Here is a 25,128-nt window from a genome sequence, read left to right on the forward strand (position 1 = left end):
TTAAAGTGGACAAGTCAATATTTAAATTCAAATTTGAAGGAAACCATGCGGAGTGACAACTGTTCCCTTTCTATGGCTGTTTCTATTTGCATATTATATATTCAGGTGCACCTGTGTTGGTTGCATATTTATTTATATATGTATAACTTCATCTTGGATTGATCCCTTGATCATTATACAGTGTCCTCGTCTGCCTCTTGTAACAGTCTTTATTTTAAAGTCTATTTTGTCTGGGTATTGCCACTCTAGCTTTCTTTTGGTTTCCATTTACATGGAATACCTTTTTTGAACTCATTTTCAGTCTGTATGTGTCCCTAGATCTGAAGTGGTGCTTGTGTAGACAGCGTCTTGTGTTTCTATCCATTGAGCCAGCCAGTGTCTTTCATTTAAAGCATTTAATTCATTTACATTTAAAGTAATTATCCAAAGGTATGTCCTTATTACCACTTTGTTAATTGTTTGTTTTTATGAGTCTTTTTTTTTTCCTTCCTCTTTTGTTCTCCTCTCTTATAATTTGATAGCTAACTTTAGTGTTGTGTATGGATCCTTTTTTCTTTTTTATGTTTGTGTCTATTGTAGATTTTCAGTTTGTGGTGACCAGGAGGTTTTGATACAGCATTTATATATAAACACAATTATTTTAAGTTGCTGGTCTTTTAATTTCAGATGCATTTCCAATACCCTGCATTGTGCTTTCCTCGTGATTGATGCTTTTGATATATTCAGGTGTGGTTGATTTCCTGTGTTTATCATGTGTGCCTTGACCAGTGAGCTTGTCCATTCATAATTTTCTTCTTTCTAGTTGTGGCCTTTTCTTTTCCACCTGGGGAAGTTCCTTTGGCATTTGTCGTAAAGCTGGTCTGGTGGTGCTGAGTTCTCTTAGCTTTTGTTTATCTGTAAAGCTTTTGATTTTTCTGTCAAATCTGCATGAAAGCCTCGCTGGGTATTCAGTTTCTTCCCTTTCCTCACTTTAAAGCTATCATGTCACTCCTTCCTGGCCAGTGTTTCTGCTGAGAAATCAGCTGATAACCCCATGGGAATTACATTGTATGTTATTTTTTCCTTTTCCTTTTTTAGCTTTTAATATTTTTCCTTTGTCTTTAATTTTTGTCAGTTTGATTAGTATGTATATCTTCATGTTCCCCCCAGATTTATTCTGCCTGTGACTCTCTGTGCTTCCTGACAGTTGTTCATTTTAAGTCAGCTTGAAATAGCTATAGCAATGACCACCAGGAGCAAACATTCCAATTCATTCACATGGTGGAAAAATAATAACTGTGATGGAGGTATTTATGTACACAAGGATCTTGGGAATGACAGTAATCTATACTTCCTAATTCCTTAAAGGACCTGATAATTTTAAAATGACTAAATTGGAATGCTGGTAAATTGTTCTATAGCGACAGAAAACAGATGCAGGGTATTTATGACACTGTCCTAATGACATCCTATTTTTTTATATATTACATGTACATGCACAGAAACATCTAAAAGGGTGAATGATAAATGGTGTGGTGAGAGAGGCAGTGGCTTTTACTTTATTCTTACATTTCCTGGATTATCTGAAAAATTACATGAGCATATTTTTAATAATCAGATGGGAAAATAAAGATCGTAAAAGATGAGAAAGAAAATCATTAAAAAGTATATCCTGAGTACCTCAAAGATATGTAGTAACTTGAAATCACATAACTGGTAAGAATGTGTTTTTGAAGTTGTGTAGAATCATAAAATACAATGTAGTACATTTTTCAAAGTCCTCAATCTCTCCTCCTCAGAATTAATAGGAACATATTTAGGAATGTTTAGTTTTGGAATTTCATGTTATAGAGATTTTTATATTATATAATGTCTGTGATACTCTTACTGAAAATTATACATAATGGTCAAATTCTAACAACTTTTGCAATAAGCTTTCATTGAGTAAGTGAGTGCTCAGTCATGTCAGACTCTTTGTGACCTCTTTGTGTGGCAGACTAACCCGCAAGGCTCCTCGGTCCATGGGATTTCCCAGTAAGAATACTGGAGTGGGTTTCCTACTCCAGGGGATCTTCCCAACCCAGGGATTGAACCTGAGTCTCTTGAATTGGTGGGCAGATTCTTTACTACTGCACCAGGTGGAAGCTTTTATAACATTTCCTTAAAAAGAGATAAAGTTCACATTATATGCCATTTTTAACTTATTGGCTTATAAATAATTTACTATAAAATGTCAGTTTCAAAGAAGATTTATGGGAAATTATAAAGTGAATACAGAGTTCTTTACAATAAAATCCAGGATAAAATTAACTGTGTGGGTTGAATATTTATCAAAAGATATGGATGAATTATAAATATATTTTGGAGATCTGATGGGTTCAAGGGCACTTTGAAAGTTGTGTAGTTAAATTACTACAGGCATGACATATTTAGTGAAACCCTATCTGTAAATCAGATAGCACCAATGATTGCTTCTTCTTGCTGAAATACAGATAAATACATAGCATCTGAAATCCATGAGTGCTATGAAGAGTTTGATTTCTTCATAAAGATTCTTTTATAAGTTGGGCCAATCTCTGAAAGGCCTAAAATAGAACAGAGAGAAGAATTAAGAAAATTAGGATGCCATTTAGGAAAAGTCTGTCATAACTTTAAAAATTCAAAAAAAGAGAGTCCATCTTTAGGTTGAGATCAGACAATGTAAGGTCAGGCTTAACCTCAGCTTTATCTGAGTCAGATGCCATCATGTCCACTAATATATGAACATGGAAGCATATCAGAGTCCTAGGAATTTTTTAAAATTCTTATTCCCTCAAGATCATCTTTTTCTGTCACAACACAAATTGGTTTTTGCATATACTCCCTCACTTGCATATGCCTTCTGTATAGTTTCAGTTGTCCAACTCTATTCATATATAACTTATGAAAAGCGTATTTAATGATGTGAGAAAGCAAGTAAATCAAGAACACACCCAGAGACACCCATCTCCCAGGATATGTATATGCTCTTCTCACTGTTACTGGATCTCAGTTTATGGCTTTTCTGTGAGTTCCCGACACACCAGTCAGTGCCTAGGAACTTACTTCCTGTTATCTTGGTTGAAGATAGACTTTGTGATTAATCAATTAATTAACTCTAATCATTAATATTATTTTATTTGACCTTTGCTGAATTTTTCCTTCAGAGATAGAGTGATGACTTAATGAATTTGTACTTTTGGCTCATGTTAATTCCATGAAGGAGTGAAAGAGTTTCTCTTTGTAACATGTTGATAATCTGCAAACAATGTTGAGTGGGTCTCAAAACTTCATGAAGACAATAAAAATTCAACTGCAACTTGCTCTCATCATTTTTCTGAAGAAGTTTGGCAATTTCTTTGAATGGTAGGTTATGACTTTCCAATTATTCTCGCTTTTCAGAAAACAAGGAAGACTACAAATAATGTTGTAACTCACAAATGAACACAAAAAATAAATTGATATCTAGTGTTTCTCTAAAGAGAATATGGTACTCACCAAGTCCATCTGTTCTGGAGAAGCTGAAGAGAAGGATGCTCTGAAGTAGGGGCAAGGAGCTGAACTATCAATGTAGAAACCACATCCCGGAAGCATGAATATCTGACAGAGTTTACAGAAAATAGGTGATATTCCATTAAAGGGACAATAAAAATAGAGGAAAATCTAACCTGAGTAGGGGAAGACTTTTTAAGTTTAAAAGCAATTAAAGAAATCACAAGAGAAAAATCAATTTATATAAAAATTCTGCATGTCATACAGTAAACAAAACTAAAAGCATAGAACTGGAAGAGTATATAAATATTTAATGTAACTAGAAAAGTGAAATAAATCCAAACCTCTTTTTAAGGTATCAAATTTGGAGGTGACCTTTAAGCTGGGACTTGAGAGATAAGTAGGTGTTGATCAAGCAAAAAGTAAGGGAAGAGTCCTTCAGGGAGAAGATACAGTGTGGAGGCCCCGAGTGAAAAGAAAATTGATTACTCAAAGAGGTGGTAACACTTAATACACAGAGTGATGGAGTAAAAATGTCAACTGATTGTGTCCAAATGGTGGGACACCCGCTCTACTTGGCGACCTCTGTGGCCGGCAGCTCACTGCCCTAAAGCACATGTCCACTGCTTCCTGGCCATGAAAACACTTCCCAGCCTCTCTCTAGATGCCTGTGGCTGAGTGCTTGCATCCCAGCCAGGAGAGGGGTCGTCTTGGTGCTCCTTCTCAGCCTGGCCCCTGAACATCTCCCTGTGTGACCCTTCATGCCCTCTGCAGTGTGCAGTCATCTTGGATCTGTGTGTTGAAAAATGAAGAGCAAGAAGGTGGCCACGAACCTGGGTCTCTGACTCATGGCAGGAGCAGAGGAGCCTGCAAACCATGTCTTTGAAAATTGTCCCTGAGTCAGAAATAAAATCTTTGAGATGGTTGTCTAGTACAATCATGACAGTCAAAGTTTCAAGTAACTGCTTGTTACATGGTGTAAACTTGGGACCTCTCTGCTGAAGTTAGATGAGTTGGGAATGAAATGATCTGGGGCATTCTGGGGAGAAGATTTCAAGGCAGAAGATGAGTTTTGTGTCTTGACTAATGTGCTAACTCGCTTCAGTTGTGTGACACTATGGACAGTAGCCTACCAAGCTCCTCTGTCCATGGGATTCTCCAGGCAAGAATACTGGAATGGATTGTCATGCCCTCATCCAGGGGACCTTCCCGACCTGGGGATCACACCCGCATCTCCTGCGGGTTCTTTACCACTAGTACCACCTGGGAAGCATCTAGAATGAAAACCATAATTTCTCTCAATATTGTGGGACTCTTTTGGAATGTGTCAGAAGCAAATTTCTGTAGAGAAGGAGGAAGTGGTAGTAATTTCCTTCCAAGATGGTCAAAGTCTAGACTAATAGAGTGGTGATAAAGTTGGTGATTATGTAGAAAAGTTAAAGGTACATGCAACAGGGAATATGGAATAAATGAAGGGGACTGAAAAAACTATAATAAAATATGAAGTCTGTATCCTTAGCTCCTAGCTCAGGGATACACACAAATAGCCATTCATCAAATGTTCCGGATGATTATGGCATTGATAAGAAAGCAAACAATGTTATAAAATTGACTTATTATACTAAAATGCACTTCTTTGAGTCATGTAAGTATTTATTAAGCATTTACTATGTGCTGTCATTAGCATTAAAACATTCATAAAGCATGAGTCCTGTGCGCAAGTACAACGCTTAGAGAAGGTGAGTGACTTTGCCAGGGGAGTGGATTTGGTCTCGGGTCCAGTCAGCCAGTTCCCAGCTCTGGCCTCTAGACTGCCTCGTCTCTTATGCTCTAGCATGGGAGTTGGCCAATATCAACAGTCTGTTCTTTTGTACTCACTGCTTCAAGAAAAAAGGTATACTAGAAACAGACCTGGGTGTTTAGAAAAGACAGACAAACACAGTAAAGGAATCAATTAATAGAGAAAGGATAATTGGTAAATTGGAAAGCCAGACAAAAAAGTTTAGATTTCTCAGTATAATCAATGCCCCTGAATGAAATCTAAGTATACTTACGATTTAAGTATAAAAGGAGAGAAAAACCCAGTAGCAACCTTTGCAGGATAATTTTAAGTAAAAAAAGCAGGATGTAAACTTTCCTGTGTAATTTTAATCATTTAAAACAATTGCATAGCCATATTACAAAATTGACTAAAAATGCAGATCATCCACAAATGCATGAAAGGATGTTCAACATCACTAATTATCAGAGAAATGCAAAGTAAAACCATAGTGAGATATCACCTCACACCTCTCAGAATGGCTATAAACAAAAAGAACACAAATAACAAGTGTTGGCAAGGATGTGGAGAGAAGGGAACCCTCATGTACTGTTGGTGGAAAAGTAAAGTGGTGCAGTCACTATGGAAAACAATATTGAGGTTCCTCAAAAAATTAAAAATAGAGCTACCATATGATCCAGCAATTCCAATCCAATCATATATCTGGAAAAATAGAAAACACTAATTTGAATAGATACACACACCCCAATATTATTTACAATACAGAAGACAAAGGAACAACCTAAGTGTTCATCAAACATGAATGAATAAAGAAGATGTGATACACATATACATTGGAACTCAGCCAGAGGAAAATGAAGTCCTGCCATTTGTGACAACAAGAATGGACTTGGAGGGTATTATGCCTAGTGAAATAATTCAGAAGAAGAGAAATACCATGTTGTCACTTAGATGCAGAATCTAAAAAATAAATACAACAGCAAGAAACAGACCCATACCTATAGAGAACAAACTTGTGGTCACCAGTGGGAAGAGAGAGCAGGGAGGGGCAATATAGAAATAGAGGAATAAGATGTACAAACTACTATGGATAAAATAAATAAGATACAGGGATATATTATATAGCATAGGGAATATAGCCAATATTTTATAACTTTAAATGAAGTCTAACCTTCAAAAATTTTGAATCAGTATGGTATACACGAGACTAATGTAACACTGAAAATCAACTATACTTTAAAAAATAATTTCACAGCCAAAATACTAGGTATATACAAACTCCTCAAGAAAATATATCAACAAATGGTAATAAAATCTGGGTGGTAACTCTATGGGCTATTTAAAATTTTTTCATTATGCTTTAATGAAGTATGATGATACTTTCATAGTCAGGAAAAAAACCTTTCTACTTTAAATATTATAATGGCCAATAGTTAGCATTGTAAACAATGTTCCAAGCATTAGTCTAAGTGTTTTTCCATGTTGACGCCTGTCATCATCATAGCAACCCTAAGAGGGAGAGATTCCTTTTATTTGCATTTTCCAGATGAGACTTGGTAAGAACACCTCACCCAGCACCACGTATCATGGCAGGGCTGGAGCTGGGCTCACTCCTAAGGACTGTGGCTCCAGAGGCTGTGCTCTTAGCCAGTAAGCTACCCAGTAGCTGAGCTGAATGACTGTATTTCCCCTAGTTTAGACCAGGAGACTAATTCTGTAACCCCAAATCTATCGTGATCTTAGGACTTCCCTTGTGGTCCCATGGCTCAGACTTTGCACTCCCAATGCAGAGGCTCTGGGTTTGATCTCTGGTTGGGGAACTAGATTGCACATGCCACAGTGAAGCTTTTATGCTGGAACAAAGACTGGTACAGCCAAGTAAATAAGTAAATATTAAAAAAACAGCCCCCCTAATCTATTATGATCCGAATAATAAGATATCGTAACTGGTAGGCAAAATCATCCTTGAGTTGGTGGGCAACAATAAACATCTCTCACTGTTTTTGTGAAGATATCACCTTAAAGAAAAAGTATAGCTTCCCCCCCACCCCCCATTTTACCTCTTTCTTAAAGGCTTTTTCTTCAATCAATTTTCTTACATCATGAATGCCCTTAATTTTAACCCACAGAAACATTCCTGCAGTAGGAACATGCCATTCTGCCAAACCTACAAAGAGAAGAGAGGAAATATTTCCCAAGGCCATTGTTTATGATGTCAACTATATTGCTTAAATGATGTACTGCAGTAACTGTAAACTAGTATTTCCAAAAAAGTTCCCCAGGGGATAGCATTTTTTTTTTTAAACATAGTTTTATGAGTCTTGAAAATGAGCGTTACACTTTTATTTCAAAAAGCAAGGGGAACGTTTGAAAGGGAGTGAGGGGACTCATGTATATTTAGGATTTTAGTGGGTCTCAGGGCCATTCAGGAACTCCAGCGTCATGTCCACCTCCCTTCCTTAGAGCTGCCCCTAAGAGACTCAACTTTAGGAGAGGATTCCTCAACTCTTTCTAGAGTCTTCTAGTGTTTCAATAAATCATATCATTTATATAGTTGTTCAGAAGTCTAATGAAGTTTTTTTTTTTTTTTAATCAGTTCAGTTCAGTTTCAGTTCAGTCGCTCAGTCATGTCTGACTCTTTGTGACCCCATAAATCGCAGCACGCCAGGCCTCCCTGTCCATCACAAACTCCTGGAATCTACTCAAACACATGTCCATTGAGTCGGTGATGCCATCCAGCCATCTCATCCTCTGTCGTCCCGTTCTCCTCCTGTCCCCAGTCCCTCCCAGCATCAGGGTCTTTTCCAATGAGTCAACTCTTCGCATGAGGCTCCCAAAGTATTGGAGTTTCAGCTTCAGCATCAGTCTTTCCAATGAACACCCAGGACTGATCTGCTTTAGGATGGACTGGTTGGATTTCCTTGCAGTCCAAGGGACTCTCAAGAGTCTTCTCCAACACCACAGTTCAAAAGCATCAATTCTTCGGTGCTCAGCTTTCTTCACAGTCCAACTCTCACATCCATATGTGACCACTGGAAAAACAATAGCCTTGACTAGACGGACCTTTGTTGGCAAAGTAACGTCTCTGCTTTTTAATATGCTATCTAGGTTGGTCATAACTTTCCTTCCAAGGAGTAACCGTCTTTTAATTTCATGCCTGCAGTCACCATCTGCAGTGATTTTGGAGCCCAAAAAAATAGTCTGCCACTGTTTCCACTGTTTCCCCATCTATTTCCCATGAAGTGATGGGACCCGATGCCATGATCTTAGTTTTCTGAATGTTGAGCTTTAAGCCAGCTTTTTCACTCTCCTCTTTCACTTTCATCAAGAGGCTTTTTAGTTCCTCTTGGCTTTCTGCCATAAGGGTGGTGTCATCTGCATATCTGAGATTATTGATATTATTTTAAATCAGAATGTACTAATAATTAAGAAGTATGGGCTTCCCAGGTAGGTCAGTGATAAAGAATCCACCTGCCAATGCAGGAGATGCAGATTCGATTTCTTGGATTGGGAAGATCCCTTGGAGAAGGTAATAGCAACCCATGCCAGTATTCTTGCCTGGGAAATCCCATGGGCATAGTCCATGGAGTACCAAAGAGTTGAACATGACTTAGCAACTCAGCATGCATGCACAATTAAGAAGTACTTAAAATTCAAGAATTCCAGGTATATTTGTAGGCTTTGTTTCATTGAATATAAGCATAGAGAAACCAAGAAGGAACAAGAGTTACTTGGATTTTAGTCATTAGTCTTTAGGGGGAAAAAAAAAACATGGATGAGGATTAAAACCTTTTTTTCAACATGATAGAAGTGATACAAAAAGATCTTATCAAAAAGATAAGACTTCATAGGGAAGCAGATGTGATGGAAACAAGGAATTGATACTTTGTATTTACTATTACTCTTGCCAAAGGCATTTTCAGTGGTATAATTAAAGTCACGCAATTCATTTTACTTTCTTCATTCATAGACAATTAAATCTAAACCATTCTGAAATCAGATTAGTGATAGAAAATATTAGATAAATGAAGTTAATAATTACAAGGCAAATCACCTGTAATGAGAAATCCACCTTAGATTGCATTTAGTTTGTACTATAGTACCATTTTGTCTTTATGGAGTCAGGTTAGAAAAGGAATATATTGCTCATGTCACAATTCCTCTTATGTTTGGAGCAAAATTTTGAAAACCTTTCAGTACAGATGTTGGCTTTAAGTAGGTTATTGCTGGTTGACTGTTAGCCTAATTGATATTTTTTTTAAAGCACAGATCCTCCACTGAAGTCAGGTTTAGACTTCATAACAGAAACATGTAGAGCTGTGTCAGTGTTTGTGCTGCTGTTCAGTCGCTCAGTCGTGTCCGACTCTGTGACCCCACTGACTGCAGCAAGCCAGGCTTTTCTGTCCTTCACTGTCTTTCAGAATTTGCTCAGACTTGTGTCCATTGAGTGGATGATGCCATCCAACCATCTCATCCTCGGTCATCCCCTTCTCCTCCTGCCTTCAATCCTTCCCACCATCAGGGTCTTTTCCATTGAGTCAGTTCTTTGCATCAGGTGGCCAAAGTATTGGAGCTTCAGCTTCAGCATCAATCCACCCAGTGAATATTCAGGACTGATTTCCTTTAGGATGGACTGGTTGGAGAGTCCAAGGGACTCTCAACAGTCTTCTCCAACACCACAGTTCAAAAGCCTCAGTTCTTCAGTGCTCAGATTTCTTTATGGTCCAACACTCACATCCATATATGACTACTGAAAAAACCATAGCTTTGACTAAATGGACCTTTCTCAGCAAAGTGAAGTCTGTTTTTTAATATGCTGTCTAGGTTTGTCATAACTTTTCTTCCAAAGAGCAAGCATCTTTTAATTTTGTGGCTGCAGTTACCATCCACAGTGATTTTGCAACCCAAGAAAATAAAGTCTGTCACTGTTTTCATTCTTTTCCCGTCTATTTGTCATGAAGTGATGGGACCAGATGCCATGATCTTAATTTTCTGAATGCTGAGTTTTAAGCCAGCTTTTCCAGTCTCCTCTTTCACCTTCATGAAGAGGCGATTTAGTTCTTTACTTTCTTCCATTAAGGTGGCATCATCTGCATATCTGAGGTTATTGATATTACTCCCAGCAGTCTTGATTCCAGCTTGTGCTTCATCCAACCTGGCATTTCATGTGATGTATTCTTCATATAAATTAAATAAGCATGGTGACAATATACAGCCTTGACATACTCCTTTTCCAGTTTTGAAATGGTCCATTGTTCATGTCTGGTTCTAACTGTTGCTTCTTGACATGCCTACAGGTTTATCAGGAGGCAGGTAAGGTGGTCTGGTATTCCCAATTCTTTAAGAATTTCCCACAGTTTGTTGTGATCCACACAATCAAAGACTTTAGCATAGTCAGTGAAGCAGAAGTAGATGTTTTTCTTCAATTCCCTTGTTTTTTCTATGATCCAATGGATGTTGGCAATTTGATGTCTGGTTCCTCTGCCTTTTCTAAATTCAGCTTGAACATCTGGAAGTTCTTGGTTCACGTACTGTTGAAGCCTAGCTTGAAGGATTTTGAGCATTACCTTGCTATCATGTGAAATGAGCAAAATTGTGCGGTAGTTTAAGCATTCTTTGGGATTGCCTTTCTTTGGAATTGGAAAGAAAACTGACCTTTTCCAGTCCTGTGGCCACTGCTGAGTTTTCCCAATTTGCTGGCATATTGAGTGCAGCACTTTCACAGCATCATCTTTTAGGATTTGAAATAGCTTGCCTGGAATTCCATCACCTCCACTAGTTTTGTTCATAGTGATTCCTCCTAAGGTCCACTTGACTTCACACTCCAGGATGTCTGGCTCTAGGTTAGTAACCACACCATAGTGGTTATCCAGGTCATTAAGACCTTTTTTGTACAGTTCTTCTGTGTATTCCTGCCACCTCTTCTCAATTTCTTCTGTTTCTGTTAGGTTCTTACCATTTCTGTCCTTTATTGTGCCCATCTTTGCATGAACTGTTCCCTTGGTATCTCTAATTTTCTTGGAGAGATCTCTAGTCTTTGCCATTCTATTGTTTTCCTTTATTTCTTTGTGCTATTACTACTAAGATTATTCATAGGGTAGCATTTTCTTGCCAAGAATCCTCCTGGACCCTGTTTCCTTCCCCAGGATTATTAACAATACTCTGTGGTATCACTCACTCACATAAGCACTGCTGCTCATTCCAGGATAGGATGTGCATTCCACTCACCACTTAACCACTTGTCTGCTGCTGCCATTAATGCATCCCTCTGCTTCCTGTAGAAATCAATAACCCTAGAGGAAGAAAACAATGAAAAAGATGTGTTTGCTATACTGATTGCAGAATCCAAAAGGCTCTGAGGGTCCAGTCTATAAGAATCTATTTTGTATCTTGATGAAGGTGTTGAATTCTTGATGAGGGAATAGACCATATTTCTTTGACCCGTCCAGCGGTAAACTTTCTAATTTGTGGTTTTTCCATTATTTTGGAATAATTAAAAAATGAAAATTAATAGAGTGAAGTCCATGTCTATGTAAAGTATGAAACCTCAAGTACAGTACCTGTCTACGTGAGCCAGGAAGCCCTCTTCTCCCCATTGGTATAGAAGCTGTGAGACCAGGAGCTAAAAAGCATGGGACAGAAACAGGGTTCATGCTCTAAATGTGTTTTTGCCAAAAATGAAAGCAAATCACTCTTGATTATGTGCAGACCACACCAAGAAGATGCACCAAGCTTTTTAGAGTCAGTAACTTATAACAGCGTTGATTAACAATAGTGACAACAACAATATTGTTGCACAATAATATTAAAAACAACAGATATTTATAAGGTTCTCACTGTGTGTCAGAAACTGCTGTAACATGTGAATGTATTAATATTTCAGATTAGTTGGTCTTTGTGATACCCTTATTAGGCTGCTTCTCACAGAGCCTGGACTCAAGTCAGGCTGTGTAGTCCCAGATGCCCCCAATAAATGCTGCCCTGGATGGCCTCTCTAAGTATAAAATGCATACAGTTGATGCATGAACTTATACAATATTTATACAATATTTCCAGAGATTTTTTATCCAGAATAGATGTTCTAAATGTTGTAAATGGATAGTGAAATTTGCTTGATAACAGATACAGAAGATATGGGAAAAGTCCCCAAGGTGATAAAACACAGGGCATCTGCACTTTGTGGAATATATAATATCAAACAAATGTCCATTCTACATAAACTACTCTTTTGGCCTTCACAGGTAGCAGTTCTGTCCTCAAGGTTTGATTTTCAAGGTTGCCTTAGGAATGGGTCCAATAATTTCTCAAAGCTTATGAAGAAATTTATCCAATCTCCAAAAATAACTTTACTGTCTTTTAATTAAAATACATTCCGGCCGGTGTCTGTAGGGAGGTTAGCACATGGGCAGTGAAGGCAGACACCTGGCAACTGGCAGGTTTGGAACCCTTGCCCTTAGACTTCAGGACAGTGGAGCGAACTGTGTTACTTCACCAAACCCCTTCCATCCGGTTGAGTTTAACACTGTTTTTATGAGGTTCCTGGGCTAGATGCCAGGACACAAGATGAATGACATCTGACTCTCAAGGGGCTTGGTCTACACTTGAAACAGCATCAGGTCCATTCAAAACTCTTTTGCCTTTTAGAGCAAATATGTGCTGTCTAGCTAGTCCATGTGGAGCTACAGATGCAGTCAGTGATATCTCTGTTGGTGACGCTTTACTCTATTTTATTTGCCAACATCTATTTCTTTTATGATCTGATTCAAAAAATTCATATTTCATAAACTGTCATTACCTGAGCAAAAGTGCTGGGGTGCATTGTTGAAACTTGTATGTGTAAAACAATTCTCTCAATCAAGGGCTTTGGACCAGTTATAAACCCTATTCTCAACCTGCTCAAAACGAAAAGGCACATTACCAGTCATGCATTATCAGTTAATACCATGTTACTGATTTCATGAAATTTAACACCTTCTAGTAAAACTACTTCTTATTTAAAGTACACATTTAAACTTAATTGTACACTTAAAATAGAATGAATATCTGATGAGATATTTTTAAATTCTTCTGTACATGCACCCAAATCTGGCCAGTCCCCTTACAGGTATAGCTTAATGGTCAAGGATCTTTGACCAGTGGGGATGGATTGGGAGAAAATATGTTAGTAATATTCAAACAGATGTGTTAAGGTGAGTGGAATACAAGCTCCTTAAACGAGAAGCACTTTTTGTACTAAAAGATGCTGAGGGGCAGCCCCTGTCACCTTTATCTGCAGCCTGAAGGCAGAGCCAGGGCCTTACCCCGAGGACAGGACTTTGGAAAAAGAGTCAGCTCGGATGACACGCCCATCCACATCCATGGAGAGAAATGTCGGTGCCCAGGGCTTGAAATGGAAGATAAATACAGTATTTATATCTGTTAGAGTCTGTATCCCTCCTTTGTGCAGAGAGTGGGGAAACTTCACATAGGACTTCCTTGTCCCAAGGCTTGAGATCCAGGATGAATGGATTTCCAGGAAGGATTCCAGGAAAATTAGTTTGGAAAAGACCAGAATGAGGAGAGCTATCAGCATGCAGGGCTCCTTAGAGAGAGAATGCTGACCCTTAGAACAACTAGAAACACAAAAAAGTATAAATGAAGATGAGCCATGTAGTCAGCGTGCAATGGTGAATCTTCCACATTTATTCCAAAGTAAATGCCCACAGGGAAGGGGGCCATGGTTGTGTTTAAGGTGGGTGGCAGGCAGGCCTGATAGTCAGGTAAATAGGTAAAAAGCCAAGAGTTGTGTTTCTTTTCAGTAGATTCGTAGTGGGGACTGAACCCATGTGTCTGTTCTCTGCAGCCCTGAGAACAATTCTAGTGTTAGATTTTGAGGAACCGGGCACTGGAGTCTGTACCATTACTGTTGTCTCCTAGGGAACAATGCTCGGGGACAGTGATGCACATGGACAGTGGGGAAGGATCTAGAAGTCCTTTATTGTGCAGGTGAGTTCCTGTCCCTACGTGACAGGGATGGCAGGCAGGGAGCATGATGCTAGGAACGCCCTCCTCTGCTCACAGCTACATCACTGACTGAGCACAGCCCTCCGCCTTCTCTCTGAACACAGCTCCCAAGTCCTCCAGCCCATCAGCCACCCCTGAGAGACTGAGGCTGACACCCCAGGAGACACTCACTCCACACCCCTGGTACCATGTTTATGGAGTCAAGACGACCTTCACCTTGACTCACATGTTCCTTCACATGTCTGGCACAGATGGCCAGCCATTATTCTAAAAGTAGGGAATTTCTGGAATAAGCAGTTAACACCACAGATGAAAATATTCAGCAGCCAGGCCAAAATGCAATCACGTGCATTAACAACACCCCGTCTTCTAATTGTGGGCTGAGTTGACACTGTCACTTACCTTGTTGAACTGCATAAAATAGTAAGGATCATCTTCTATGACGAGGAAGTCATATTTTCTTGCGAGCTAAAACATGTTAGATAAAGTTAGAGTAAGGTTAAAGTTAAGAGCTGTCTAAGATGAAAATTACTTGAAATCAGTCATAGTTCTTTGTACTCATTCAATCATTCATTCATTCCTCCCAGCAACTACTGAGTCCCCGCTGTCCTAGGAGGAGGAAGCAGCCCTAAAGGCTCTGTCCTCACAGAACTTTCATTCTGGTGGTAAAGACAGAACCTGAGCTCCTAGATCGTGACCAGAGGAGGATTAGGTGGGAGGTTCTGAGGGCCCAGCAGATGGTTGAAGAGGCTGATGTTTGAGAGAGAGAGACAGGGAAGCTCCAGGGGAGCTCAGGCTGACCGGAAGGATCAGCTGTGCAGATGCCGGGGGAGAAGATGTTTAGACTGAGAGAGCAGGGAGCAATGGCCCTGGAGTCAGAAAATCCTTGGTGTGTTTTAGGGACAGAAGTTTCTAGAAGGCATGGCTGCTTAAGGGACAGAGGGAAGGCTGTGAGAGCCCCCAGGTTGGGAGCAGAGGCCCAGGTCCCATCAGTGTGTGGGAGTGAAGGACTTTTACCTTTATTTTCCGTGTGTGGTGGGAAGCGGCTGGAGTTGGGCCTGGTGCTCCACACGAGAGTAGGAAGGATTCAGTGACTGGTGGTGGGGCCGGCGCTGGGGGACGGGCTGTGTGTGGGGGGAGCAGCCCCGTGAAGGAGTCCCAGGGTCAGCGGGGAGGGTGGCTGAGGAGATGGTGGGTTTGGGTAGTGGGGGCCACGGGATGGACTGGAGGTGGGAGAGGAGGGGCAGACAGAAAAAAAGGGAGTAAGAGGTGAGTGTAACACCCCACCAAGAATAGCATCTCTTTCAATGGAAATATCAATTAAAGGGAAAGAAACATATCATAGTCCACCAGACTGTAGTAATTTCTTGCATTTAAATTTGTGGCAACACTGGCATAGATGACTTCGTTTTATTAAAAACCATCTTCATTGAGAGCAAGGGGCTAATAAGAGAAGGAACTTGAGAGCACTCTTCTAAAGAGTCAGAAAGAAACAAGAACACAAGTATGTAACACCTTCTCTGAAAATACCTCATAGATCTCCCTTTTGCGCTCAGCTGTTAACGAGTTCCCAGCAGGGTTGTTGCCATTTGGGACAGTGTAAAGAAATTTGGGGGTGTTTTTCTCGGGGTCCTTTGAATCTTCTGGTTTCCATTTGGAAAGTATTTCTCTGAGGGAGTCTGGAATAATCCCGTGCTCATCACTGGAAACATTAATCATGTTGCAGCCCAGAGGTTGCAGCTGTCAAATAAACAGAGAAAAGCAAGTCCGAGATTGAGACCTGATTACAAAATATCAGGGCCAAGGGTTCTTACACTAAGGAGAGTGTTACCATTTACACCCTTAAACACAAACCTGCCCTCAGCTCTATGCCCACACTGCATTATCTTCATGATTATGATTAGAACTGGTTCATAAAACAGGTGTTTATTAAGGAATGATTTTGAGAAAGGAAATCAATCTTAGAAAGCACCTGTGATGCTCATATATAAAAAGTTATAAGCAGAGGTGATACTCAAAATATTGGACAAGCGGTGTAGCGTGGGAGCAACAGACACAGAGCCGGGTGGAGTGGGGTCCTGGAGACCCCCTGCCATGCCAGCATAGCTCTGCACTTTGGGGGTTTCAGGGTGGTCTCAGGAGAGGGTTCGGGGGGCCAGAGTGGTGCTGGGACACCAAGGAGCATCAGGGCCATGTCTCCTCAAGGGGTGTGCAAGTACTTCAATACTGTACCGACTACAGAGGCTGAAGTTGATAGTAGTGGCCTTGTTCATGAACATAGTTTTATAGAAGTCTTGCACACGGAACTTCAGCCTCTTTCCTTAGAGCCTGGCACAGATCTCTGTTTGGGCATGTGACAGTGTGTGTGCATCCAGCTATTTACATAGATGCAAGTTTTATATGTATAGTTTAGGAACGTAATTAATAATTAGTCTCCAATCATGAAGAAAAGGGAATTATTTTATTTTAGTTTTTAAAGTTGTGGTAAAAACTGTGCCATTCTAAAGTGTGATTCAGTGGCAATAACTGTTCGCAATGTGTGCATCTCATGACACTATCCATTCCAGAATCATTTCATCACTCCAAACAGAAACGTGTACCCACTAAGCAACAACTCCCCACTCCCCCCTCCCCAGTGCTTGGTCACCTCTAATCAGCTTCTGGTCTCTATGAGTTTGCTTGTTTTATATATTTTGTATAAGGGGAATCACACAATATTTGTTCTTTTGTGTCTGGCTGCTTTCTTTGAGCGCCTGCAGGGATGGGTTTGCTTTTTTCCTCAGAGAGTGGGTAAAGCTGATGGTTAATTAGTTGAAATTTATTTTGAAATTGAGTTGAAATTTCTTCCCTGTAGTTTCCACACTTTGGTTCCAGTTCTGTCAACCTAAGGACACACACAGACAAATCTAACTCCTCTGTGACACGGCTAACGTTAAGGTAATTGAGGACAATCCTCATGTCCCCATGGATCTCCTCTGTGGAAAAGAGCATTGAACGTATGGTCTTATTTCTAAATTTTTGTTACTCTGGTTGCTTCTCTCTGACTGTGGTCCAGGCTATGTTCACATCAGCCCCAAAGTATTGTGCCCCAGAGAGTGCTGAGTTCTGACCAGGGCCCAGCAGAGCAGGTGATCCGCTTCTTCATTCTGGGTCTAGAGTCTTATAATAAACACTAGATGTGAACGTCCTGGTCATACTGATAGGTTTAGTTATATTACATTGACATATGATTTGTCTTAGACATGTGGTAAAATAGACAGTAATGACAAAAGACAAAATATCTTTACAAAAGTAAAGACAAAATGTCTTTGTAAATTAACAGGCATTTCAAGTGAAATATTAAGAACACTGGACAGGATTTTGCACAACTGAATTTTAGCACCTCTACACTTAGACTTTGTAAAAAGAAATGTATATATGAGAAGTTATGGTTAGCATATTTTGCTTCTGTTAAAACTTCTCTTCTTCACAAAGAAGGATGCTATTGTATTTTTCAGTGGGCAGATAATTCTAAAGGTGCAGTGCTTTCTCTTTATTTACTATAAAAAAGAGTTGCCTTTTGTAAGAATGTGTACTCACAGCATGAATTGTTCCTGAATAAATAGGTTCATTTACAAGGATATTATCTCCAGGATTAACGATCATTTCAAACACCTAACAAAAGAAGCACAGGTTAGCTTGGAGAGTATGATTTCCAGTTGTAGAAACCCCCACAACTTTTTTTTGAGCTGACCAGGGTTCCAGAGTGGGAGTTGGCAAGTTTTTCATAAATGCCAGATGGGACGTGTTCTGTGGGCCTGGGGTCTGTGCTGCCCCTACTCATCTCTGCCTCTGTGGTGAGAGCGCAGCCATAGGCAACGTGCAAGCCGACGGTGTGGCTGAGTTCCAGCAACGCGCTACTTAAGGATCAGACATGGGATGATTCTCTGTGGCTCTCAAGCCATAGTTTGCCAACCTCTCATCTACACTGAAAAATAACAGAACTGATTTGAATCCCAAACACATTTATGCTTTCTTTGAAAAAAGTTTGTCTCTGTTATAAGCCAGGCCTGTGTAATGTATGGAGAGAAAGCAAAGATTATATGGATGGTTTTACCCTCCTGAAGGTGCTAGTGTGCTGAGCTAGACACTGCTCAGATAAATATACATGTAGCATCAGCGATAAGCACTACTGTGTGATGCCAGTGTTCTAAGTGCTCATCACTCAGCAGACTTGGCGTATTCAGGGAAAGCTTCCTTGAGGAAGTGAAGAGTTGGGGAAGAGGTGACAATAGGTAGACATTTGAGAAACTGAAAGAATCCTGTGGCTTGAGGTGGAGTGTGAAGAGGAGAGTGGAGGGAGGTCAGAAGAAAGTGGAGGGACAGCATCCCATGGAGGCCTTTGGACAAGTGAGCCAGGGAGAGTTTTAAGTAGAGGGCGGGACCCAGGAGTCATGAGATCAGGCAAGTGTAAGAGAAGGTCATGCTGGCTGCAAAATCAAAGTATGAAAGAAAAATGAGAATCCAGGTGGAGTCTGGAAAGATTTTAGGCTCATTTGGGAGGTTTTTGCTGCAGTCCCAGGCAAAGGCAAGGGTGGTCTGGATGGGGTGGTGGAGCTGAAGAGAACTGAGGGGCATTTAGGAAACCAGAAGCAAGGGACGTGACTGTGGGCTGAGGGGAAGTGTAGAAGGAGGGGTAAGGAGGGACCTCTGGATTTCTGGCTGTACAGTAAGGTGATGGGAGGGGTGTCATTCACTGGAAAACACCCCGAATGTTGTCTGTTTCTGAGGGAGAAGCAGGTGAGTGTTTTTGTGTGAGGTGCCACTGAAGCAGCCTGGGATGAGGCCAGTGTGGGTGGTGGACACGTGGATGTGGAGGGCGCCTGGCGATGGAGGCGTGGGCCTGATCCCCTGGTGTGATGCCCAGGGGCGGTGTGTGCGGGAAGGGGAAGAGGCCTGAGGCCCAGTCTTGCGGGGCTCCTGTGAACCATGGACACTGCAGGGTGGGCAGGGCAAGGACAGGGGAGTGTTCCAGAAAGGGTGGTTTCAGCAAGGGCTCGGGAGACTCAGAGGTCAAGGGAGACCAGGCCTGCAAATCAAAGCAGATCTTGAGGACAGTGTGATGCCTCAGGACATCAGTAGAGCCAGACAGAGATGTTCCTGCCTGAATCAGAGGGGTCCTTTCCTGTCAGGGGACGTTTGATTTTAAGGAATCCAATATGTTGCCACTTTTCAAGGATTCTCTGTTTCTTATCAGTTCCTTTTCTGGGAACGAGTGACACAGCACACTGTTCCCAGGACTGAGGTCATAGGATGAGACATGTATGAATCCCCTTCAGTGACTCTTTTCAGCATCCGTGACTTTGTATGTATTAGACTATCCATATTGTGGCTATTGATAAAATTTCTTCCTGTGTAATAGCTGAGTAATCATCTTACTAAAGATACATAAGCTTGCATTTCTGCTAATAAAGCACCCTTGCTCCATCGGAGCTTGGGTCCCCATGTCTGTCTTTCTTTCTTTCTCTCTTTCACTTTCTTATTGTCAACTCCAGACCACCAGGTTCCGGTCTATTAAAGGACCCCAACACGTTCCAACTAATCTTACCCAAGGCACAGAACCATCCTTTCCTACCCTGGGATGTTTCATCATCCCCAGGTCAAGCCTCTCCTCTGTATCATTTTAACAACCTAGAGCTCTTGACAAACATCACGGCCAGTATCCATTGAGACAGAAGATCTGACTTTTCTTTCCTGATTTGGCCTAGGATATTCCATTTACTATTTCTTATGAGCTTTAGGCGTTTTACGACAAACACAGTTTCCTCTGACAAGTTAGTTGATTTACATTTTACAGGCCCTCCTAGGACCAAGCAAATCCATGTATAGTCCATGGATCAGATGAAAACCTCATGACCAACATTTCCTATGCTGGTAAGGGGACATGACAAAGTCCAAAATCCTAAATGAGGAGTGAGTGCTGTTTATTATTAGAGATTTGTACACCTAAAATAATATTTATTCTGGAGAGCAAAGTGGAAGAAATGCTAAACCATATTCCCAGGAGGCCTCTGTAACTGCATGGCTATAAGCCAGTGAGTTACTAATGTTTTTGGCCATGTGTGCTGTCTTCCTCTTTGATAGGACTAATGTTGAGACAGACAAAGAAGAAACTTTCCAGAGCATCTTTTGTGGGGGAAAAATAAAGGCTCATGGTGTACCTTTCTAAGAAAGGTATTTCACTGAAAAGAACTTTTTTCCTACTGGTCTGGGGCATCACAAATATTTCTCTTCAAGAAAAAAAAAAAACCTCAAACAGCAGCTTATCCATGTCTTTGTCCTAATTAAGTCATAAAACAGTGAGGAAGTTTTAAAGTGTTATTACTTCAATACATTATTCTGTAATAATAATTTAATTAAAATTCATTAAAAGTAACCAGATTATAGGTTTCACATTTACATAAGAGGAACAAGAAAACCACTCTGGTTTGATATAAACAAGAGTCATACTTTAAGCTAGATGTGCAGACTAATATAGAACCTCCTTATCCAGGAGTAATTATTCAAGAAAAAGAAAAGAAAAAGATATGAGACTGAGAACACTGTCTCTTTAAATGGGGGCACACCCAGTGTTGGAGACCTCAGTGGGCTACCAGGAGAGAGGCTGAGAGAGAGACAAACAGAAAGAATGAAAGAGAGACAGAGAGGCCGCCAGCCCAGGGGAGAAGGCAGCCACAGCCACAGACGCATCCTCAGATCTGGAGAAGCGTGGCCGAGAGAGAGACAGAGAAGACGCCAGCCCAGGGGAGAAGTCAGCCACAGCCACAGACGCATCCTCAGATCTGGAGAAGTGCGGCCGAGAGAGAGACAGAGAGAGAAGACGCCAGCCCAGGGGAGAAGTCAGCCACAGCCACAGACGCATCCTCAGATCTGGAGAAGTGCGGCCGAGAGAGAGACAGAGAGAGAAGACGCCAGCCCAGGGGAGAAGTCAGCCACAGCCACAGATGCATCCTCAGACCTGCAGAAGCGTGGCCCAGAGGGAGACAGAGAGACAGAGAAGATGCCAGCCCAGGGGAGAAGTCAGCCACAGCCACAGACGCATCCTCAGATCTGGAGAAGCGTGGCCGAGAGGGAGACAGAGAGACATAGAAGACGCCAGCCCAGGGGAGAAGTCAGCTACAGCCACAGACGCATCCTTAGATCTGGAGAAGTGCAGCCAAGAGAGAGACAGAGAGAGAAGACGCCAGCCCAGGGGAGAAGTCAGCCACAGCCACAGACGCATCCTCAGATCTGGAGAAGCGTGGCCGAGAGGGAGATGGGGCGCAGGAGGCCGCTGGTACAGACGATGACAGCAGCAGACATGCAAAGGGATGAGGCCTCATCTCAGGAGGGTCACGACACACCCTCGAAGAATTTAAAAGTCATACGGACATAACCACAGCCTAACTCAAATTAGCCTGCATCTCTGAGCCACATGAAACTGATCCGAGCTCACTAAGCTGCAGGAAACCTTGTCCTAAGGACTCAGAGCTCTGGGCTCTCTGTTTAAGAGGAGTCATGTTGGTGAATGTCTTCAGGTTCCCTTTATGATTCTGTTGAAGATTTCCTAACCCACAAAACATGCTGCTCTGTGGTTAAGGGAGAGATGGCAATATGGGTGCACATGTTAGATTCTTTCCATGGGTGCCCTTCCCCTCCACTCTTACCTTACAGAGACCTTGTTGGCTGCCACATGTGACGCATATGTCCATCTGCCCTTGGCTGGGTGCATAATGGATGGTGGGCGGATTATGCAATTTTACTTGTAACTGTTTTAGCCAGGATAACAGCTCTGGGATTCTAAAGCATAAAATGCATTTAAAAATTGACAGTAGTGAAAATCATAATAGTAGACAGCAACTAAATGGTCATATCAGGCACTTTATATATTCAGTTTAAAAATCTTTGAATTCCTTTCGCTGATATTACTATTTTTACTTAAAATACAAGGCAAGAAGCTTACAGAGTAAGAAATTCACATAAATTAATCAGCTGGTGGTTAAAACAGTTGAGACTTGAATCTAAAGCTTTCTTATTCCAAAACCTATAGTTTTTCTTTTCCGTTAGAGCATTCACTATGGTATTGCCTTTTTGTTTTTCTTAGGGAGATTTTGTAGGATACCTGAAGTTCAGGTTCATTAAGTTCTTTGCATCATGGAAAGAAAAGCCTGTATGTGTTAGTTGCTTAGTCGTTTCCTACTCTTTCCAACACCATGAAATGTAGCTTGCCAGGCTTCTCTGTCCATGGGATTATGCTTGTAAGAATACTGGAGTGGGTTGTCATTTTTTTCTGTAGGGGATCTTCCCAACCCCAGGATCAAACCCACATCTCTTATGTCTCCTGCATTGGCAGGTGTGTTCTCGGTATACATTATATACAATTATGTACCTAACATGCATTATTCTTCCATCACAAAGCAATGGACTAATAAAATATAATTAATAGACAGTCTGTAAGTTACTCTTCATCAGTGGAAGAAGACCAGCTAAGGAAAGCTTTAGAATAGTTGTTCCATTTGCCTTTATGAAATTAAATACATCTCAACTGCAGGCAACACATTTCCATAGCTGCCTGGTTAGCATGGAAACATAATCATTAAAACTTTTTCTCAGGACCTAAAATGTCTGCTTCCTGCGTCATCCACTCCTCCTTTCTCCTATCCTGGTTTCTTTACCTATCTATGTTTTCTTTTTTTTTTTTTTTTCCCAGTCTGAGCACAAATGGTACCTACTTTAAAAAACTTCTCCCTCTCCTAGTCATAGAAGGTTGAGAATCAGTCACTAGGGATCTTAAGTAGTCAGAAACATTGCTGCTCTTAATTACTCTTTGAAAACTCTTCCCCAAACCTTCCTAAATGCTGAATATCCGGTTTAAAAAGACACAAGATGCTTTATCTGCCGGCTGTAGAATACTGCTCATGAAAATGAACCAACTAAGTTAAATCGTCTGCTGATCAGATTGAGAGGAGGAGGAGAATGGGGCGGCAGAGCATACGGTGGTTGGATGGCATCACTGACACAGCGGACATGAGTTTGAGTAAACTCTGGGGGATAGTGAAGGACAGGGAAGCCAGGTGTGCTACGGTCCATGGGGTCACAGAGTCCACACAAGTTAGCAGCTGAACTACTGATCAGTACCCAGCACTCTGAGAATACTGCAGTGCTCTCTTCATCATCTGTTCATTAAATTGGATGGGTTTTCCGTTTTCTATGGTGATAACGGCAGTCTTGAAAGGGAACATGTTGGGGTTTGGTGCCCCAGTTGCCAAGGAGATAACAGATTTCGGTGCCTTGCTCAGTATTTCAGCTACAATAAATATGGAAAAGAAGAAGAAACACTTTCAGTGAAGACTTTCATAAACAGAGATGGTTCAGCATGTTTCATTAAAGTCAATAACACTTTACAGTGTAACCATGTCTAGTGATAGAATGCTAGTCTGAAAGAAACATAGAAGATGACTTGTCTGGACTGACCTCAGTAGTGGAGGAACTGAGGAATCAACATGTGCCACTGAGAAGGCCGACTGATCACCCAGACAAAGCAGAGGCCACAGTAACAGAAAACCCTCCTCCACTCGGCCCTCCCTGCCTGCCAGGCTCCCACACCCTCTTCTGTCCTGGGTCCCCGCCCTCCCACTCTGCACAGCGCCTGCAGGCTGTGCTGAACCCTGACCCCTGCGCCCAGGAGAGCCCCCTGGTCTCTAACCAGGACCGCGGCCTGGCCTCTCTCTGTTGGAGATTCACTGCCCTCGCGCCAGTTCCAGCCCGATTTCTGTGCCAGTCTGCGCAGAGCCAGGTTCACCCAGGCTGGAGCCGCTTTGCGGGGACCCCCCCCCCCCCCTCCCCTTCCAGCCCATGGGAGAGGGGCGCAGCTCGGACTCACTCATGACTCGGATGGTAGAAGGCTTTCTGGCCACGCTTGTGGCGGTGATGAACCGAGCGTAATTCATTCTCCGATTGGAGCACCAAGACCCTCCTTCGGTGGCTGAAGACTAGGAAAACCGAGGATCTTCCTCAGTCCGGCCGCCTAACCCTTGCCTGAGAAAGGCACCTCCTCTGGGTATTGGTTTCTGGCGTGCAGGGCCAGGAGAGACCGCCAGAGTCCCGGCTGCAGGCTGCGCTCGGGCCTGGTTAGGATCCGGCGGTGGGTGGCAGGCCTGACAAAGTCCACTCCCAGGGTCACGACGCGTGCCCCCTCCCTCCCTGCGTGACGTAGTCTAGAGCCAATGGCCACCGCTCCAGTCGGTTTCTCGCCCCGAGACCACGCCTCCACCCCCGTACTGGCTGCGTGCCGCAGCTCGGGTCTCGTCTCCCGCCTCCAGCCCGTGAGCCCCGGCGTCCCTGTGGGTGCAGGTCAACCCCACCCCTGGCGGCGCCTCTGGACCGGTCCTCTCCTCCAGCCCGAGAACACGCCTCCATTCCGGCCCCGCCCTGATGGTCCGCCCCTCCAATCCGAGGCCGGCCGGGCGCCTCTGGCTCGGTCGTGTGTCTTGGGGCAGGCAGTGTAGGGAGCTGGCCGCGCCACATTAGCAGCTTGAACCGGACCTGCAGTCCCTGCAGGACAGCGGCCGGTTGGCCAGGAGCAGGATTGTAGGGGCGATAAAATGGAGATGTTGATGTTACTAGAGATTCAGGATTTCCCCCTCACATTTAGTTAGTGTGATTACGTTAGATCCTTAATACAAACTTAAACATCTTCCCTTTGTCAGTAGGAACCTCCTCTGGGTATTGGTTTCTGGCGTGTAGGGCCTAGGAGAAAATTAGCCTTTGCAGCTATATTCTTGTACAGGTGTGTGCTTCGTATAGTACTGATTCCATACAGAAGTTTATTTTTTAAA

General features: G+C 42.1%; 1 protein-coding gene across 1 annotated transcript; it reads right to left on the reverse strand.

The window, feature by feature from the left end:
* Positions 1 to 1,571: 1,571 nt before the first annotated feature.
* LOC133048499 (kynurenine/alpha-aminoadipate aminotransferase, mitochondrial) lies at positions 1,572 to 24,471 on the reverse strand. Its single transcript, XM_061132194.1, has 13 exons — positions 24,174 to 24,471; positions 23,429 to 23,597; positions 21,958 to 22,090; positions 17,852 to 17,926; positions 15,803 to 16,012; positions 14,675 to 14,740; positions 13,570 to 13,652; positions 13,065 to 13,161; positions 11,830 to 11,891; positions 11,498 to 11,562; positions 7,330 to 7,436; positions 3,496 to 3,597; positions 1,572 to 2,564 (listed from the first exon to the last, which is right to left on the reverse strand). Exons 1-13 carry the CDS (start codon positions 24,238 to 24,240, stop codon positions 2,523 to 2,525), a joined length of 1,278 nt encoding a protein of 425 aa, XP_060988177.1. The 5' UTR covers positions 24,241 to 24,471; the 3' UTR covers positions 1,572 to 2,522.
* Between the last annotated feature and the right edge of the window lie 657 nt (positions 24,472 to 25,128).

This window comes from Dama dama, chromosome 29 (assembly GCF_033118175.1).
Source record: "Dama dama isolate Ldn47 chromosome 29, ASM3311817v1, whole genome shotgun sequence".
In the NCBI taxonomy this organism is placed as follows: Eukaryota; Metazoa; Chordata; class Mammalia; order Artiodactyla; family Cervidae; genus Dama; species Dama dama.